The 21,475-nt window shown below is 36.5% G+C and overlaps 1 protein-coding gene across 6 annotated transcripts in view; it reads left to right on the top strand.

Annotated features, from left to right (window-relative positions):
• The window catches only part of HMCN1 (hemicentin 1), a 433,459-nt gene that overhangs the window by 247,288 nt on the left and 164,696 nt on the right, over window positions 1-21,475 (top strand). For all 6 annotated transcript variants that reach the window (XR_006891498.1, XM_046681569.1, XM_046681570.1 and 3 more), the window contains 6 exons: window positions 6,469-6,747; window positions 7,257-7,538; window positions 8,281-8,389; window positions 9,327-9,496; window positions 10,683-10,837; window positions 14,458-14,581. Coding sequence is in view for 5 of the 6 variants with exons in the window: in XM_046681569.1 (XP_046537525.1) it covers window positions 6,469-6,747; window positions 7,257-7,538; window positions 8,281-8,389; window positions 9,327-9,496; window positions 10,683-10,837; window positions 14,458-14,581 (1,119 nt within the window). In the remaining variant the exon portion in view is untranslated. The remainder of the gene's footprint in view (window positions 1-6,468; window positions 6,748-7,256; window positions 7,539-8,280; window positions 8,390-9,326; window positions 9,497-10,682; window positions 10,838-14,457; window positions 14,582-21,475) is intronic.

Below are 21,475 nucleotides of genomic sequence, written 5' to 3' on the forward strand. Positions count from 1 at the left end.
TACTTAATTATGGATTTATTTAATTATTCACTGTTTCTCTCCAAAGAAGCTAAACTTCGTAAGAGCAGAGTCTTGTTTTGCATGTTCCCTAATTTAATGTCTGATACACAGCAGCTCTCAAAAAATGTTTGCTAAATGAATGAATGACTTGGTGATATACTGTCCCAGGAGGTAGCCATTAGCCTCATGTGGCTGTTGGGCTCTGGAAATGTGGCTAGTCCAAATTGAGATGAGCTGTAAGTATGCAGTACACACCAGCTATCAAAAACTTAATAGGAAAATATAATGTAAGATATTAATAATTTATATTGATTACATCTGAAATGATGACATTTAGGATATATTGGGCTAAGTAAAATGTGTTATTAAAACTAATTTCCTCTCTTAGTTTTCATACTTTTCAATGTGGCTACTGGAAAATTAAAATTATATGTGTGGTTTGCAATGTAGTTCTATGGGACAGCACTGGTCTAGTCATTAATAAGAACTTGGTCTTCTGAGACAGGCAGACTTGAGTTCAGACCCAACTTCTGCCACTTACTAGCTTTGTGACTTTGGATAAATTGCCTAACCCCTCTGAGCTTCACTTTCCTTGTCTGTAAAATGGGGATAATAGTAGCACCTCTTAATAGTGTTATTGTGAGGATCAAATGCTAGATACTTTACATGGATTACCTGGCTTATACTAAGAGTTCAATAAATGTTATTCGTTTATCATTATCCACTTAGTGATTTTACTGTCTTACAACTTGAAATATATATAGAATCTAGTTTGGCTTCTCTTTAACTTCACTGAATTGCAAATCTTCTTTTTCTTAATATTAGTGTCTTTATTATATAAAGTTCGAATCGCCTTCTCGAATCAAAGAAATTTTATTTAATGCAGGCTTTTAAATCATTCCTATCTATAAATAGAAGCCTTGGAGGAAATCAGTCATGAAAAGACATGTTCTCCAAAAAAGAGTAGCATTACTGAAAGATTAGCTATGCAGGCATCCAAGTTACACAAAACTGTTATTGCTACCATTGGCCTCCTACCAGAACCAGACATTAAACAATGGATGCAGTATTTCCCCTAAGCCATTGAGTAGTCTTCTCTACCTTACTGTATGGTTCCCAGGGTCTGTGATGAATACATTTTGGTGATTCAGTGAGACTCCTATTTCCATTGGACCTGGATTCTTTAATTTCAGATTCTCTTGTTCACTCTCTACGATGCCCTCAGGCTCCAAGAAGAGCGGGCTCTAATGATTAAACCTTCTAAGATTGTCTGAGATGAAAGGTCTTATAACTTTGTGAAGTTCTGAGTGTTATAATTCAGGAAATAATGCCATTTTATCTCTGGCAAGCTTGTCTGCACCTCCAAGTGGGTAATCTTAAGCTTATTTTATTTCATTTGTGAAAATACTTTTATTCCTAAGAATAATGAAACAGATGCCATGCTTGGGCTGACTGTGAGGAATATTTATGTAGATTTCAGATTGAGAATGTGTTTCACACTACACTTGATTCATTCATTTCCTTATTTACATGAGGATGCAGCAAGTGGGTTGATGAAAAGGAAAGAAATGGAGACAAAATAAGAGTGAAAAATAAAAGAGATGGGGGGGGAAGAATGTGAAAGAAGCAAAGAAATAAAAGAACTTTTAATATCCTATGGGAAGATCATATAGATTCATAGCGAGTAGTTCAGAGGCAAAGATTTTTAAGCTGAGGTCCATGGATGAGTTTCAGAGGTCTGAGAGCATCCTCAAATTTTATGAAAGTCTTTGAGTGTATATACATGGTGAATTTTAATGTGTAGTGTGTTCATAACCTTTATCTGTAAAACCCTTCCTCAAACGGAAGTACAGGTCTCAGAAAAGTATACATGAATTAAATTTAAATAGGAAGTGACAGTTACTTGGCAAATTTAAGCGGTAGGTGGTATGTCATTCTGCTGTCAATTTGAAATGTTCTTTGAGTGATTTTTCTCAATTTCATAAGTATAAAGTTTGTAAATAGGTTCCTTTCTAGTACAAGTGATCTTCCTTTGTAAAATGTTCATGAAGAATAGGGAATTGTTTGAATCTATGTTCTTGCCCTCGTTAATGTATCATCCAACCAACAAAGCTAGCCGGCTGAGTTAGGCAATTTGAGCCAAAAGTTGGATATACGTTTACAGATTAACATATGACACAAACAGTCTCAAACCAAAATTAAAATTTAAAGTCTGAATAAAATGCTCTCTCTTAAGATTTCAAAACGGTGATTTGAATTTGTGTTAATTAATTATCTATAGCAAGACTTGGCAAACCTTTTTTATAAAGGGCAAGGTAGTAAATCTTTTAGGCTTTGCATATCATGAGACAAAATCAAGGATATTATGTAGGTACTTATGACAAGATAGAAATGAATTTCTACCAATAGTTTACTGATGAAATTCTATTTTGTTGCTAATTTTAAAAATTGTAAAATTTTTTTGTAATACAAATCTGCCAATGAGAAGAGTAGAATTCTTTTGGGGGAATAACAATTTGTTTAATTGGAGTTCAAAGTTAGTGATCCCTATCACCAAAACTGACTTCAAATGTTCGTCTGTTAATGGTGATCTGTAATGAGGTTTTGTGTAATTCCTATCTTTGAAAATGTCTTTTCATGCAGTTAGGTACTGTCAGATACTCTTAGTTCACAAATAAGTGATTTTACTTGACCATGTTTACTGCTTGGAAGACATTTACATAATTCTGTTATATTCTCTTGATATTTGACTTTTGTCATGCCATTATACTGATAATTCCAATTGAAGGTTAGATGAGAAGTTCTCATTTTCAGAAATAAATGGACTTTAGTGTGGAAATTTCCTTTGCATTTGCATCAGGGTCTCACAAACATTGCTGAAACTGAAATTTGAACTCAGAAAATATATTCACTGTAAATTTGTAGGGAAATCGACATCTCAGTTTTGTTTGAAAGCATGGGAAATGTATAAAGCAGTTTGACATTACTTGTGATTCCAACAACAGAATGACTACCACAGTATAATTTTTGCATTTAAGTGCTGTTTTTGCCTGGTAATTTTAGGTTGAATTCATTAAGAAACGTTGTCAAGTTTATAACAAAATTAATTTCCAAAATCATTCAGTATTCAAAAACAGGGTTTGAGGACAATTCTTCTTATTCAGAAAAATATCAGTCTCAGTCCTGAGCTCAAAAAATTAAAATGTAACTTTACCACAATTAAGGCATTGAACTGCTATATGGTAGGACAAGTTCTTATATTTCAACTTCTGTTTCTGACAAAAATTCATGGAACTGATGTTGTGTAAGTCTTCAAGAGCAAATAAAATACACCATGGACACTACTGGTTCAATAACACATGAATATTTTACACAAAGTGCTTGCTGATGAATAATACAAGGAATAAAGCTAGACTCTTAAAACCTTACATTTTAATAAGCTTTGTAAACTTGTCTAAACCTGCTCTGCCCCACACGTGTTTTTTACCACCATCAGCTGTAACACATCTTATCAGATTCCACTTCAGGTTGTAATGAATTAGTGTTTTCTCAACTTCTTTGAAGATATTTTTATCTTTAGTTGTTCCATGCAGGCTATTCTTACAGGCTAATTCTTCAGTTTCATCAAACTTGGCATTGACTCTTCAAATAAACAGAAAACAACTAAGCAGTATCAGTAACATCTGTCAATTTGTCAAGAGCCAAGAATACTATTCAGAAAAGTTGCCTTTAAAAAAATTGACTATTGATCTCGCTCCCAGTGTTCTCAGCTCTTCAAGCAACTCTTCTCATGGAAGGCTAATAATTTTAAATAAATTGATTTCTCTGGACACATTTCTTTGGCTGCTGCACTCGTCCCTGTTTTGATTAAATCACTGTTGATGAATGGCTTTCCTTGCTTGGCTAACAATGAGCTGCTCGGAAACCTACTTTCATTGTAGCCGCATTTGACTTTAGATCTTTGTGAAGAAATTCTGCTGTGATGAGACATTCCATTTAACATTTTCTGATTTTTCTAACTGTTGTTTTTCTTTGAATTGGAAAGATGGCAATGAGTATGTGGTCTAGTAGTACTGGTGTGTATTGTATTCTTTCAGAACAGCTATAGCATTATTACAAAATAAACACAGTACTTTGCCATTTAATTTGATAAAATAGTCTACATCGTATTGTGCTTTAAAAATGTGAAATTTTAAAGTCCACTTTTCTTGTTTTGACATGAGGAGTATGCACTGGTAATAAAAAATAAAATAAAACATCACGGTATGGTGATATGCATGGCACTTGAAATGCTGTCGAGTTATAATCGTGTCCCTTAAATTCATGGTGAGCTGAGCAGCAGTGAAAAGTAATGAGAACACCACCTTTGGTATTTGTTGCAACTACTTAACTCTTAACCGTTATAGAATGACAGTAGCCATAGACAATATATAAACAAAGGAGCATAACTGTATTCCAATAAAACTTTATGAATGCTGAAGTTTGAATTTCATATAATTTTTACGTCACAAAATATTATTATTTTGATTTTTTTTCCCCAACTACTTAAAAATATAAAATCTGTTCTTAGCTCAGCATCTCCATGCCTGGCCTGTGGACCGTAGTTGGCTTCCCCGCTCTATATAGTAAACCCCTTATAGGAAAATCATTCCACCATCAAATCCACCGCAAAGTTATAGTATATCTTACCTTAAGCTATGGTGAGAAAATGTGTATATGAATGTTTGTCACTGTGAACTAGTTCTAAAAATGATTATCAGAAAATATCAAGGTACTTTACTCAGCACCCAGCTCTTGATTTCTAATACCCGTCTCCACTAAAAGAAACCAGGGCTTCATGGAGAAATGGATAATTCTAGGGCTGGGTCAGGAAATATGCAAGATGAGCCTGGAGCATGTAGTAGGGCTAGAAACTAAGAAAGTATTAAAATAATAAAATGGCATGGGTATCTGAAAGGGACATAAGAACCTACTGAAGTTGCTCCCAATGGCCCAAACTGGAACAATTTGAAAAACAAAATAAATAATGTGGTATTAGATTATAACCCAAAATATAAAATAAGTTTCTGTAGGTCTACACTGAAAAAAATAAATGATTGAACAAATAAATAAATTGGGGAGGAGAGACAAATTCTTCATATAGAAGAATTCCAAATAAATTATATAGGTATTCCCCTCTCACGGAAGTAGAGTGTAACTCCCTGCCCCATAAGTATGAGCTGGGAAAAGTGATTCTTTTCAAAAGAAAGGGGGAAAGGAGTAACTTTATAATGGAGAAAGCTGGCAAAAACTACCTCAACCAGATTATCTAGGTTAACATCATCAGTGATGTCAGGTTAATAGCTGTGTACCCTTGATATGATGTGATAAGAATGGCACTTTACTTCTATGTTCTTCTTCCTAAAACCTATAGCCCTAGTCCAACTCTAAGAAAAACATTCTACAATATATCCTATTCTAAAATTAAAGTTTAATGAAATAGTATTAAGGCACTCGGATTCAGGCACGTGCCATTTGATTTCTTTTAAATTGTTGCAATTATCGCACAGTCTGGGAATGAGCGTGTTCAGAATATGATCGAGCCACTTGAGCTGTTTTCCAAAAGCAGAGTCCTCATGTGGTGTGAGAGGCCAGGCATGTGGTTACTGAATTATGGAAGACACACATGTAGCCAATTAGATGAGTAAACTTGAGTGAATGAACTCTTGACAGTTCCAAAAAAAAACAAAATGTAAGAAGCAAAAGTTAAAGACTCCACAGCTATTACCAGTAGCTGATTCTGAAAGCACTTAGACCTTTAGTATTTCTTGGGGAGAGGGCGTGCAGGTGTTCCACATCTGACATTTTTGCTACTTGGCTTAGTTGCAAATATATTTTATCTACTTTAAGTGAGGTTTTGTTTTGTTTTACTTTGTTAAACATAACTTTCTTACTTACTGTGTTATGATCTATTGGACTTAAATAAACCTCTGAAACTAAAGCTGTGACTTTCTCCTTTTACTGAAATCTGAAACCCAAAAGGAGAATCATAAGGATTGACAAGACAGGGGCCGGCCCAGTGGCCAAGTGATTAAGTTCATGTGCTCTGCTTGGGCTGCCCAGGGTTTCACTGGTTTGGATCCTGGGTGTGGACCTAGCACCACTCATCAGGCCATGCTGAGGTGGCGTCCCACATAGCACAACTAGAAGGACCTACAACTAGAATATATAGCTACGTACTGGGGGGCTTTGGGGAGAAGAAGAAGAAAAAAAAGATTGGCAACAGATGTTAGCTCAGGGCCAATCTTTAAAAAGAAAAAAAAAAAGATTGACAAGACAGGCAATTATCAACAGATAAATTGCAGACTTCCCAATTGTCTTTAATTTATATTGACTTTAATGGCATTATTTAAACATCTATAACTTTTAAGATTTTGATGCAGTTGCTAAAGCTTAGAAGATTTGTTTCTGTTCTGAAATCCTTTGTAGTTCCACCTAGCATTAAAGGAGGGAATGTCACCACAGAAATATCAGCACTGATCAACAGCATAATTAAACTGGAATGTGAAACACGGGGACTTCCAATGCCTGCTATTACTTGGTATAAGGACGGCCAACCAGTCATATCCAGCTCACAAGCACTTTATATTGACAAAGGACAATTTCTTCATATCCCTCGAGCACAGGTCTCTGATTCAGCAACATATACGTGTCATGTAACCAACGTTGCTGGAACTGCTGAAAAATCATTTCACGTGGACGTCTATGGTAAGGAAAAAATACGTGCTTTAATCATACACCTTTCTGCCTATGCTTTCTAATATTCCAATGGCCAGTTGTTCACTAATGAAGTCCTGGTGGGTTTGGTCATTTCAATATGCATGGGTAGAAATTGGAAGAATTTGTCTCATGATTTGGAAAAATATTTTAAAAAGCTACAGCTAGCAAGAAGTGGTCTGTTCATTTAGCCAACCATCTGTTTATGGCACTTGGGGCATCTAGACCATTTGGTTTTTAGGGAGAAGGTAAAGTAGTTGTTAGGACGAAGGTCATTCTCTACTATTTGCGCTTCATATGCCAGACACGGTGCAGAGTATCCCACCATAGTCAGAATAGTTGTTGATCCACTGAAACAAGAAATTCTTTCCTCAGCAACTTAGAGAGAGAGATGAACATGTGGGTAGTTTCTATGGTCAAACTGTGTGAGAAAAAAAAAATTCCCTTTATTTTATTAGGGTTTCAAAGAATTGCCTGAAACATTATTTTTTTCTGTCTAGTTCCTCCAATGATTGAAGCTGACTTGGCTCTACCCCTGAATAAGCAAGTGGTTGTTGCTCATTCGCTAACACTGGAGTGTAAAGCTGCTGGCAACCCTCCTCCAGTTCTCACCTGGTTAAAAGATGGCGTACCTGTGAAAGCCAGTGACAACATCCGCATAGAAGCTGGCGGGAAGAAACTAGAAATCATGAGTGCCCTAGAAGTCGATCGGGGACAGTATGTATGTGTGGCTACCAGTGTGGCAGGAGAAAAGGAACTCATTTACGAAGTTGATGTCTTAGGTAAATGAGGATGCCACCACCTGGATTCTCAGATGCATAGCAACACCTTTATTCAATCATTTATTCATAGAAAAGTTTATTAAATGCTTTTTTGTTGATATAACAATAAACAATCTTAAAGAAGATTTAGCATCTGTTCAGCTCTGGACTGCATATCACTGAGTGGTGGGGATTTATCAACCAGAGTCCAAAGATCTAAAAACCCACATACATCTTCCACTGATTTTGAGAGAGATGCTTTGTATTTGTAAGTGCATAGATGTGTTTTGCATCTATGACAGTAGCTGATTGCAGTGATGATAACATGGTCATCTGTCATGAGCACTGTGCTAGACAACAGGAAGCTTAGTCTCTGGGCCTTGGGAAGTCATCTTGCAACCTTGAGTTTCTATTTCTTTATAAATTGAAGACTTTTGAACAGAGACCAAATTTTTGAGGTTCCCTTCTCTTACTCTTATGTAAATAAGCAACATAAAATCTGAATAAACTTTATATTCAGATGGCATCATCAACACCATAGTGCTAGATTAATTGAGAAAAATCCACAATATGTCAAAAGTACATTCACTGATCCTGGCAAGTGTGTATTGTAAAATGTGTTTTACTTTTCAAAGCCTCTTCCTGTACCAGGTTACTATGATACTTATCAGCCTTCTAAACTGCAACCTAGGATTGCTTAAAGCGATGGTGTATTTTCTCTTGCCTACATTTCTCTGTGTGCTACATCTTTGTTGTTTTCTAGTACCACCAGCTGTAGAAGGAGGAGGTGAAACATCATACTTCATTGTGATGGTTAATAGCTTACTGGAGCTGGAGTGTCAAGTAACAGGCTCTCCCCCACCAACTATCATGTAAGCATTTTGACGTGTCTTCTAAATACCTCTCACGTCTTGGAGTGTTTTAGAGCTGTCTTGAAGGAGGTTCTGTGTCATTAAAAAGTGGTCTTATAAAATTATATCCTTTATATTCCTCTTTTAAAAAACATACTCTCTATATAGGCAACTTTTACTTGATACTCACAGGGCCCCTAAATCTTCTCTGTTAGGGGAATTCCATTCATGCTCTGAGAAATTACGTTTTCAGTTCTTGGAGACAGACTGTTGAGCAGTATCTGTCAGATCTTCTGAGGCACTGAAATGTTTATTGGAGGACTAAATAAAAAGAAGTACACCAGACAGATTAGGGAAATAGAGGAAGTTAATATGCTTATATGTTTCCAATTCTCTTTTTCTCATTCCTTCTTTCACAAAGCATTTCTTGAATACTTGTCTTTCATTTCCAAGGTGTTATAGGATATGCAAAGGAACAGTTAGTCAGTTAAGGGAATAAAATGTGTTCATGTGTGATTATAAAACTAAATGAAAAGTGATAACATAAGAAGTGAAAAAATATGATGCTGTGTGATTTCAGAGTTTTGTTAGGGTTGTGTTCATTTTGCTGGTTAATGTTGTGTAAACATTTGAAGTGAATAATATTTAGGGGCATTCGCCTCTTTCTGTAGCCCAACATTAATAGAAGAACGAAGAAGTCGGCACCTAGTTACTGGATTCCAGCAATATGCCAACTTCTCTCTGAGGCCAGTTTTCTTTTTCCTTTTCCCTATTACAGTTTATGCCATAGAGTGAGCAAATAGGAAATTAGGCAAATGCACAATTGAGAATTTATATATCTATGGATGTATTTAAAAATCTTCAATATAAATCTAGTTCTCCTATATATGTGTGTGTCTTCTAGGAACTTAGTTATTTAAAATATATCTCCAGATTTCTTTTTGCCTTGTTTCTATAGGTGGCTGAAGGATGGCCAGCTAATCGATGAAAGGGATGGATTCAAGATTTTACTAAATGGACGCAAACTGGTTATTGCCCAGGCTCAAGTGTCAGATACAGGCCTTTATCGGTGCGTGGCAACGAACACTGCTGGAGATGGCAAGAAGGAATTTGAAGTGACAGTTCATGGTAGGCTGAAGGAGGGACAAGATCATTACATTTAAAATTAATTTATGCATTGTTTCATCATCTAATTCAGATTGGAGCTCAGTAATCTGGATAAATCTTGAGTTGTGGAAAGTAATATAAAGGGTGGGAATTTGAGTTAAATAATGGCACATTATAAGGCACTTTACTAACACAGAGACTTAACCAAGAGATACCACGTGAATGAATACAGACAGAATTTAAATGTTAAGAAGTGTATGCTGCATAGAATGCCAGGATCTGAGGAATGAGCCCAAATAAGATAGAAGAGACAGGCAGCAAATTTCAAGAAAAGGGGTTGTGTCAGCATTCAAGGGTTCAGCCAAAAGAGGCAGGAGTATGAATAAAGTTGTTTCCAGAAATGGAGGCTGAGGATGTTATGCAGGATGCAGGGCATATAAGTGTGTTCATAGAACTGGCACAATAGGGTTAGAACTATTCATCTAATGACAGAAGCAACCCTCTGCCAGAGTATCATGCAGCTCACTTGCCAGCAGACCTTGGGAAGAGAGGGACCAGGACAAGAAACTGAAGAGCCATTTGGAAGCCCCAGCAGAGGTTTCTATGAATATCAACTTCATTTCTCCCTTTTTCTATGCCAGATGGTTTTTTCCAGCTTTTTCAGTCCCATGATGGAATAAAGATAATCCTGTTTCTTGGTCTCAATTCCAATTCCTAAAGGAGGGAATACTGGCACGCCCAGCTTAAATCAAGTTACCATCCTGGGTTCAATCAGCCTTGGTGGGGGCAGAGTCATGTGGTATAAATACGGGTACTGGAAACCCACTCTAATTTAATGAGGTGGTTCTAGAAAAAGGAAGGATCGTTATAGATTGGGAAAATACACCAAAAGGTGTAAGCCAAACACATATGGATTACAGTTGCTGTAAATACATTATACTTATTCCCTGGAGAATTAGAGATCCATAGCTAAGAAATAAGTAATCTCTAAAATTGCTTAAAATTATAAATCAAATGTGTAAGATGAAATTATTTCAATGTTTGTTAAAATAGGGATTTGCCCTCATCTAAATTTTAAAGTTTCAAGTTCTTGCATACAGATTTTTAAGTGTTTGAACTCACTGATTATGATTTTTGTTCCCTCCCTCCTTCCCTTCCTCTCTCTGTCTCTCCTTCCCTTCCATCTTTCCTTCCTTTCTAAATCTAGTTCCTCCAACGATCAAATCCTCAGGTCTTTCTGAGAGAGCTGTGGTGAAATACAAGCCTGTCACCTTGCAGTGCATAGCCAATGGCATTCCACATCCGTCCATTACGTGGTTAAAAGATGGCCAACCTGTGAACACTGCCCAAGGAAACCTCAAAGTAAGTATAAATATTACTGAGCTCAAAATGAGAAAGCTACATAGATCTTCCTGGACTTATCACATTCTTCTTTCTTTTTTTTGTTTAATTTTTTTTTGTTTTTTTGAAGATTGGCACCTGAACTAACATCTGTTGCTGATCTTCTTTTTTTCTTTTATTTTTTTCTTCTTCTTTTCCCCAAAGCCCCCCAATACATAGTTGTGTATTTTAGTTGTGGGTCCTTCTAGTTGTGACATGTGGGATGTCGCCTCAGGATGGCTTGAGGAGTGGTGCCATGTCTGTACCCAGGATCTGAACTGGTGAAACGCTGGGCTGCTGAAGCAGCGTGTGCAAAATTAAGCACTCAGCCACGGGGCCAGCCACCCACATTCTTCTTTCTTAATTGTAGATTTTCCTGTTGGACAGATTTTGCAGAAAATTTATTAAAACAATATATGTTTCCTTAGACATTTTTAGAATTTAACTTAATATTTTGATTTGAAGAATGGAGTTAAGGACTGATAACTTTAACAAGCATATAGACTTTAAAATAGCAATTGGTATTTTTATTATTTTGATTTATGCCTGTTTTAACTATTGAAAAACCGATGTCTCGTGGATGAACGGTGTTCAACAATACTAAGTCAGAATATTCCCAGCATGTTCACCATAGACCGAGATTGAAATAAAGTCCTATCTAGATAAATCTAAGTGAAATAAGTCTTGAAAAATGTATTTTAACTCGTTTATAAGCTTCAAGAGGGCAGAGACTCAGACTCTGTCAATAAATTCACTTCTGTATCTTTTACACTGAGTATAATCCCTGGCATATAACTGTACCTCAGTACATAGTTCTTGAATTAATAGATAGATAGATAGATAGATAGATAGATAGATAGATGGATTTTAAACCTGAATAATCTAAACGATGCATTAAAAAGTTTGACTTAATAGATTTTGCTACTAGGATCAGATTAATTTGACTATTGTGGGCTTAAACTTTGCATGTAGTAAGTTTTTAGTAATGAGGGATGTGCTGAGTTCTTTTCTCAGCTCATTTACTGTTCCTATTCCAAATCCAGTGGAGCTAATCTTGCACATTTGTACTAGCAAAAGATTCAGTATGCAGCCTCCAAACATAGTGCAGGTAAACAACTGTTTACCTGGGAGATAGGCGTTTTTAACATAATTATACAAAAGTATAATTGCAAACTGTAATGAGTGATTTTAAAAGAACATATATAGAGAGATAAGATCAAACACTGAGGAAAGGCTTTAAGCATTAGGGTAATTTATAGAGAAAGTCTTTGAGCACAGATCTGAAGAAAACACAGGAGTTAAATGGGTTGATTAATGGAAGAGAACTGAGTGGAGTATTTCAGATAAGATGTGCATAGGTAATCAACTTAAAGTAAAGGAGAATTTGACACTTCTTGAGGACCTGAAAGCAAGCCAGCAGACTGAGAAACTGAGAGCAAAGATGAGGTGGTATTAGGAGACCAGAGAACTGCTAGGAGGTATTTAAATAATATTAATGATTTGATGTTTACTTTAAAGCAATGCGAGATCTTTGAAGAGTTTTAAGAGAGGAGTGACATGACCAGGTTTGCATTTTAAGTAGTTACTCAGGCCCCTTTTGGAGAATGAATTGAAGGAATCAAGAGTAGATATATGGAAATCAGTTGGCACTTATTTGTCTAGAAGAGACAGAAGATAGAAATTTGGACTCTCAGTTAGCCACGGAGATGAGGATATATGAATATATTTGAGAGTTATTTATTGGTTAAATCATTGGGGCTCGGTGATAAATTGCTTATGAAAGGTGAGGGATAGGGAGGTATCAAGGCAAACTCATAGCACTGTAAGCTACACAAATTCGTAGATAGTGATGCCATCCGGTGAGATAGGAGGCTGTGGAGGAGGAGAAGTTTGAGGGGGAAAAAACTGGGATTTGAGTTTTAGACTTTTGGGGATTGAGTAGATTTTCAAATAAACTGATGGAGATGTCAAGTAGACCATTTAATATATTCCTCCCGGAGCTCAAAGGAGAGCTCTAGCTGGAGGTATTGACACATAGATGATATTTGAAACCAGGGAGACAGATGACTTAATCCAAAGGGAGAATAAATGGTAAGAAATAGGAGAGAGAACTGACCTAGTTCAAAATCTAAAGGCAATGTGCGAAAGTCCAGACATGAATATAAATGTATGAATGTGCTACTTAGCATGTTTAGTAGAGTAAGGCTGGAGAATAGGTTAAGTGGGAGTTGACATGGGAGTGTAGGGAGAGAAGATCATTTGGGGTCAGAATGTGGTAAGCCTGGAGGGCTATGCTGGGTTCAGATTTCATTCCGGGCAACGTGGGGAGCCATGAATGAGCTTTGAAGGGGAACTGGTAAAAGGATCAAATTTGCATTTTAGACAAATTATTCTGGCAATGGTATGCAGGATTGATTAATAGTTTGGAAGGTTGGAGACACTGGAATATAAATTAAGAAGCTATTATAATCCCACAGTGGCTGGGAGAATGGAAAATTGGGAATCTGAGAAACATAGGGTGGTATAATTAGCAGGAGAGTTGAAGTGAGTTCTAAAACCCAGATGACTGGGAGAATGAGAGGTGCCATTAAACAAGACTGGAAACATGCAATGAGAAGTAGATTTAGAGATATAAGGAAACAGTTGTAAGCTTTTTTTGGATATGTTACATTTCATGTGCTAACCTGTCCAACAGAGGGCTGGAGCCAGGAGTGTAGAACTCAGGAAAGAAGTTGAGGCCAAATCTGTAAATTTAGGAATCTGCACAAGATTCTTCACTGAAGCCATGTGTTCGGATGCAAACTATCAGAAAGCTAAGTTTCATGTTTATGGGATAGGAGGAGGAAGCAGATTCTGTAAAGTAGTCTCCCAAGAAAGTCAGAGAATGAGAACTGAGGGAATGCTGTATCTTCAACACCCAGAGAGTAGAGTGATTCAAGGAGCAGGTAGTCAACAATGCCAAATGCTATAGATGGTGAAAGAGAGTATGAGCTTACTATGTGGTTGCTGGATATTGTGATCAGAAGTTACTGGGAACCTCTGAATGATCAGTCTCAAAGGATAACGGTTGCATTACCAGTTCCAAACTGGTAGAGGCCAGTAGCAATGGGTTTAAGAGGGAAATGAGAAAAAAAGCAGTCAGGAAGAAATTTATCTGCATTTCTATTACTCATATTTTATAATTTTTATTGTTTTTCTGGCCTCCATGACCATTTAATCAAGAAAGATTGTTCTTTTAAAACTATTTATGAAGTGTTACATAAATGTGACTATGTTTTTTCAAATAGCTTGAATTTTCATCACATACCTCATAGTTTAGTGCTAAAATCTTTTATTGAGTGGAGTTTTATGACTGTATCAGCAGGATGGCCTTAGGTTACTTTATGTTTTCCAAGGAATAAGAAAAGCTTTTCAATCGAATTAGTCTATTTTCTTGTGCATGATGAAGTGATCTGGCTCTAATCTATCAAGAGATAATTAGGATATTGGCATAAAGATGTAATTAGATATTATAAATTTAAATGAGTTTGTCTATTTCAGCAAAAGTTTTCAAATCCAAGTGTAAAGTACAAAATGCCGCCATGCTTTCTGCTCCCAATTAGATACAATCTTCGGGTCGAGTTCTACAGATTGCCAAAGCCCTGATGGAAGATGCTGGCAGATACACATGTGTGGCTACCAATGCAGCTGGAGAAGGACAGCAGCACATTCAGCTACATGTGCATGGTAATGTCATTTCTATGTCTGAACAAAAGAATATTTCTATCGCTTTTTTTTTTTTTCTTAACATACTGGGCTCGTTTTCATTGAATTACAGTTTAAAGACAAGTGTTTATTTTAGTCTGTGTGGAAAAAACCCTAGATAGCTTTTTTTACATTATTGTAGTTGTAATTGCTCACATTACAGTCTTCAATTTTCCGGTTGTCAGATAGGATGTGCTAGAGCTCATAAATAGATAAACGCACTGCCCTGTGTTTTAAATTATTTGAATTCCGTTAACCATTAGCTTTCTACAGATGACTTCTGTTCAAAAGACAGAAATTGCAGGGTTGTTCCTTAGCATTGTCTGGGATTTTCTTGCCTGCCTGTAAGAGGGGTTTTGGGAGTAGAAGCTGTCCTCGACTCAGGATCTTCTCTCATGTACTTTAATAATAAAAAGTCTGGATGACATGGAACACCTCGTGAGTACTACAGCTTCACAGTAAACTTGAGAGACGACCTGACCTTAAATATAACACTTCAGATCTCTGGAGACTCATCAGAAAGGGCCAAGAATTGTAGGTGTGGACTTTCCTAATTCAGCCAAGGCTATTTGCAGAGGGCTAGCCAAGATATCCATATGCGTTTTATTCATTTTCTCTAATTCATGTGATTGCTTGTTAAACTTTTTATTCATTCATTCATTCATATATTCACTCTGGATTTACTGAACAATTTAACCTAGAAGAATTTCCCAGCACCTAGCTTACTTCCAAGTATATAGTAGGCAGTCAGTAAATATTTAACAAATTAAAGAGTAAATAATAAGTAAATGAAGAAAATTTAAGTTGGACATTAATGGCTTCTAATCTGCTTCTTTATGTATTTTATTTAAATCAACCAGTTAAAAGATTCAAATCATCAGTTCCCTAAATGTTTCCAATAAACGAATTTATTCTTCCCCCAGTTCCCCACATATAAACACCTAACTTATGGATGTCATACATACAAACTCTGTTCCTTAAGAGGACCTTTATTTTTTGATTGAGTAATTGACTTAAAGGCTAATATTTGACTGTAACCATCTTAGAATTGGTTCACCAGGCTTTCAGGCTTGGGGACAGTCTCACCCTGCTTTCCCTTAAATTGTCTTGAATTTACCTTGTTCCTCATAAGGCCTGCTACCTCTCTACCTGAACATCTACCTGATGTTCTTTGGCAACTGTCTCCAGCACATACTCAGACCTCTACTTCTATCCAAGAGTGTGCTGGGAGTGGGCTTGCTCTCCTTTTCTAATTTTCCTGCCCTGAGGCTCCTTCTCTCCTCCTTGGTCAGGCTGTTTATTTTCTCTCTTCCAACAATTTCAGTCCTTAGCTGGTCTCCGTTGTTGGCTGAGAGGAGACAGTTAAGTGGGATGACGTGATATGTTGCAGTCATTTCAGGCACTTGAGTCAGGTCACCTTTGGTTTAAATTCTGTGCTAACCAAGAGCAACTGCGTAACTGAACAAACCGCTTAATTTCTCCGAGTATCTGACTTGACGAATGCTTTTGAGGTTTAGAGATGTTAGGTGTAAAATATATCCCACTTCTACTCTCTCAGGTATTAGAGGTTTTTGTTCTCTGGATTGGCTTAAAACACTTAAATGAGGACTCTATAATGAAGAGCAGAGTGGATGTCTCTAGAACAGGGAAGAACCAAACTTCAGTGTTCAGGGCTCTCAAATTTCCATGTTCATAAAAATTATACATATTGAATGTTAAAAATACAGCTTCCTGGGCCCGGTCTCACGTCTCCTGAAACAGTATCTCTAATGGAAGTCTTCATGTGCCATTACTTGGAGAAGCCTTGGCCCAGACTCTAAAGATTGGCCTTGAGACTTTCCAATGCAGTCAAGAAAGGCTGAAAAACAGAGGCCATGGAGGAAATCAAGTCTCCCATCAAATACAGAGCAACAACTGTTGGTTTGCAAACTGGCCCCAGTACATGGAGGGCAAGGAGAGACCACAGAAAGAGACAGACCATTCCAGATTGGTAGGTTGGAGGTTTAATAAGCAAGGGAACTTATATACCAAACTGGTCTAGGGTGGCTGCAAGACAAGTAGATTTCCACACCCGCCCACCAGAATCTTAAAAGTATACAGAAAGGCATTAATGGGGTTCAAGCATTTATACCATCGGATGGTCTCGACAACACCTTATTCTCTCGAGGCTATGTCCTTGGAACAGCTCCACTGTGGAAATGGTAGGCAGAGCTTACGCTTCAAAGACAGGGGAGGTGAGTGAGGAGCCTCCGATTGCCTGGCTCCAGCTCAAGGGTCAACTGGCAATAACGTCCTCTTGCTTACCTCCTCCAACAACAACAGAAGAGAAAAAGTCCAGTCAATATCTAAGTCTGTAAAACTACGGTCTGAATATGCTAACAAAGTGTATGTTAGCAGGAGGTGCAGTTAGGATATACGCCTACATGGAAAATCATCAGAGAGAGGAGGAGCAAGCTGGAAGCCATCTGGGTTAATGTGAAAAGAAAGGGAAACAGAAGGTTAGTCATTGTAAGACTTTATTAAAAACTACCAGATCAGATGGAGACTATAAAACAGTCTTCCTGAGATAAATCACAAATAGAATAGAGGTAAGATACAGTAATAGCTAAAAATGTTTCGTCTAATATGATCTTGACTTGTTTGGATAACAATTCATCAACCTAAAGGGAAAATAAATGATGATGGGAACTTCTTATCTAATACTGATTATGATCAACCTGGGGGAAGTAGTTGGCTAAGTGCACATGACAGGAATCTGAACAGAAAGCTAGCATATCACCTTGGCACTCATGACAGTAATGCCACGTTGGATGCACACAACTCCGAACTTGACTCTGTCCTCTTTGATGCTTGCATTAGTAACTTCAGTGAGAATTGGAGATGGTATAAAAAGTGTGGGAATTTCTAAGGATTGTTAATGACAGATTTCAAAAAGATCTCAGAAGTTAAAATGAGAAATTAATCTGATGTGAAAAACTACATAAGAACGGGGTGGGAGAAGAGTGGCTAAAAAACACCACAGATGGAAATACTCGAGATATTAATGACTTTCTGCAGTTACTGTAGATGTGATAATTCAATTTCATAATAAAGCTAATCAATCTTAGAAGTTAGTAATACAAGCTTATAGTATGAAGAACAAGAGAGGAATTAGCCCTATTATGCTCTTACTATCTGAATGTTTCCCAAGTATGGTATCTAATTCTGGTGCTAGATATTATGAAGAACATTGAAAAATCTATAGGGAAGCAATTATCATTTAATTTAGTTTATTTTATTTAACCAATCCTATTGTTGTCTTTTAAATTGGGATTTGTTTTAATGCCCATCTTTATTGATGGGATAACACATTTAGCAAACGAGCATTTACCTCCATTGCATCCAAAAGTGTTCAATACTAAGAAACTTAGCTTTCCAATTGCTTGATATTTTCCTTTCTTATTAAGAAATATTATAGATGGTTCCATGCTTCTCAAGCATGGAAGAAAGTGTCTCCAAAAGGGGAAATAAGGGTGCATGGTCTCCTAATCTAGAAGCCCAAGTCATGATCATGAGACAAGGAACATTCTGGTGATCCCCCGGATTTTCTGTTCTGTTACAGAAGGCAGAGGTTCTCAGTAGGTGGTCCTTTTTGATCATCAAAGTTTCCTAATTCTGGAAGTTCTAATTCTCTAGACCAAATTATGAAATAATATCTCAACCTCAGATATTTTCCAAGTGAGACAGATGTTTCCACAAACAAATGATTATTTGGAGTCTAATGGTCTAATGTCTCAAGCATTCATTTCATCTGCACTTAATTACTTCCTAGGAAAAATCAAGCAAGGTGAAGCCTTTCAGAAGTAGAATGCTTCTGGTTAAAAGCATGGGCTTTGAATTTGAGTTCCTATACTGCCAAGTAATATCTGTCGGACAGTGGGCTTAGATGTTAAACTTTTTAAAAGCTCAGTTTTCTCATCTGTAAAATGGGAAGGATAATGATAATACCAGAATCGGGGAGGTTGTCATAAGGACTAAATGAAAGACTACACAAGAAAAGTTTAGCCCCATGCCTGGATCCTGGTCATTATCTGTCAATGGTAGCTTAATGACTGTTTTGTTCAAACACATATTTGGCTTCTGGCCCTTCTCACTGTACCAACATTTTAACAAATATATCTCAAGTCCTGCTGCCTTTACTGTTGGCCGGGAACCGTCTTGGGTCTGTATTAGTTGTCTGCTGAAAACATTAGTAGAGCACTCCTTAATTTAATTTTACTATTTTACAGTATTTGCTTGGCTAACGTATGCTAACACTCACTTAAAAAGATTTCTCTATCGTTTCTGTGTTTTGCTTAATAGCTCACTTGTGGCCTAAAGGAGATTTGGGAATATTGTAGGGACCTTTTTTTTTCTTTTTTAATGGATGACTTCAGTTCAGGACTCTACTATATTATTTTCTCAGTATAAATGAATTTATTGCTCACTATATCATAATTCTGGTTGTTAGGGAGGATTAACTCACCCATATCACTTTTAGATCAGTTACGTGTTAATTCAGATTTAATCAGGATTTGAAAAAGTCAGTTCATGCCTTTAAGTGATTAAAGAAAGCAAATAGCAAAATCTAGCCCACAATATGTCCAGAGAAGGCCTTGTGGTTTTGGCATCATATGCACATGCAGCTTTTGGAAGAAGGAAAACAGGAAAAAACCAACCAGTTGAATGGAATTCAACCTCCTGCTTGGAGTATGCAGACATCTTACTGTTAACATAAGATATTGTTACCTTGCTAATGCTTCTGTCTAGAACAGTGTTCTCCTAAATTCAAAATTGTAAGACTATCCATTTAAATTTTGTTAGAAGGGAGCAATAGAATTTATATTTGTATTTACCCTTTACTTAAAAATCTTCCAGCACCATTTGTTGAAAAGATTATTCTTTCCTCATTGAATGAGCTTGGCACTCTTGTTGCAAATCATTTGACTGTATATATAAGGGTTTATTTCTATAATCTCAATTCTATGCCATTGCCTAAATAGTTTATCCTTATGCCAGTACCACACTGTCTTTTTTTATTCCTTTTCCCCCCAGCTTTATTGAGATATAATTGACAAATAAAATTGTATATATTTAAAGTGTACAATGTGATGAGTTGATATATGTGTGCTTTGTGAAATGATTACTACAATCAGGTTAATTAACACATCCATCACCTCACATAGATACCTTTTTTCGGTGTGTGGTGAGAACACTTCAGAATTATGCTCTTAGCAATACAGTATTATTAACTACAGTCACCATGCAGTATTTTAGATCCCCAGAACTTATTCATCTTATAAATGAAGGCTTGTGCCCTTTGGCCAGCATCTCCCCATTTCTCCCAATGCCACCGTCCCCAGCCCCTGGTAACCATCCTAATAGGTCTGAGGTGGTATCTCATTGTGGTTTTAATTTGCATTTCCCTGGTGATAAGTGATGTTGAGCACCTTTTATGTACCTGTTGTCCATTTGTATGTCTTCTGTGGAAAAATGTCTCTTCAGGTCCTTTGCCCATTTTTTAATCTGATTTTTTTAAATATTGAATTGTGTGAGTTCTTTATATGTTTTGGATATTAATCTCTTATTGGATATGCCGTTTGAAAATATCTTTTCCCTTTCAGTAGATTGCCTTTTCGTTTTGTTGATGGTTTCCTTTGCTGTGCAGAAGATTTTTAGTTTGATGTAGTCCCACTTGTTTATTTTGCTTTTGTTGTTTGTGCTTTTGGTGTCAAATTCCAGAAATCATTGCCAAGACCAATGTGAAAGAGCTTTTTTCTTATGTTGTATTCTAGGAATTTTGTGGTTTCAGGTCTTACATTTAACTGTTTAATCCATTTTGAGTTAATTTTTGAGTACCATATGGTCTTGATTATGTTGATTAATTTTCATATGTTAAACCAAACCTGCCGTCCTGCGCTAGGTCTCTCTTAGTCCTGGTGCAGAATCTGTTTTCTGTTCCTGGATTCACCTTACTAGTGCTTTGTTGATCATTTTTGTGTCTGTGTTCATAAGGGATATCGGTCTGTAGTGTCTTTTTATTGGCTGTCTCTGTCGGTTTTGTTATCATGGTAAAACTGGCCTCTTAGAATGATTTAAGAAGTATTCCCTCTCTGCTGTATTTGGAAAGAGTTTGTGAAAGATTCATGTTAATTCTTAACTGTTTGGTAGAATTCAACAATAGAGCCATTTGGCCCTGGCATTTTCTTTCTGGAGGTTTTTGATTACTAATGTAATTTCTTTGTTTTTGTATGTCTGTTCAGATTTTCTGCATCTTCTTAGTCAGTTTCAGTAGTTTGTGTCTTTCTAACAAATTATCTATTTCATCTAGGTTATCGAATTTGTTGGCACACAGCTGTTTATAATATTCCCATATAGTCCTTTTTAATTTTGTAACATGATAGCAATAATCCCTTTTTCATTCCTGAATGTAGTTATTTGGTCTCCTCTGTTTTGTTTTGTCTTAGTCTAGCTAAAATTTTGTCAATTTTGTTGAAGTATGCAAAAATCCAGATTTTGTTTTTGTTGATTTTCTCTATTGTTTTTCTATTGTCTGTTTAATTTATCTATGCTCTATTTTTTATTATTTCCTTCTTTCTGCTTATTTCGGTTTAGTTTACTCTTCTTTTTTTCTGGTTTCTTAAGGTGGAATGTTAGGTTATTGATTTGAGATCTTTTTTTAAATTGAAGTGTAGTTGACATATGATATTAGTTTCAGGTGTACAACATAGTGATTTGACACACATGTACATTACAAAATGATCATGATGGCAAGTCTAGTAACCATCTTTTACCTTACCAAATTATTACAATATTATTGACTGTATTCTCTATGCTGTACTTATATCCTCATGACAT

The sequence above is a fragment of the Equus quagga genome, chromosome 13 (genome assembly GCF_021613505.1).
Source record: "Equus quagga isolate Etosha38 chromosome 13, UCLA_HA_Equagga_1.0, whole genome shotgun sequence".
Lineage (NCBI taxonomy): Eukaryota > Metazoa > Chordata > Mammalia > Perissodactyla > Equidae > Equus > Equus quagga.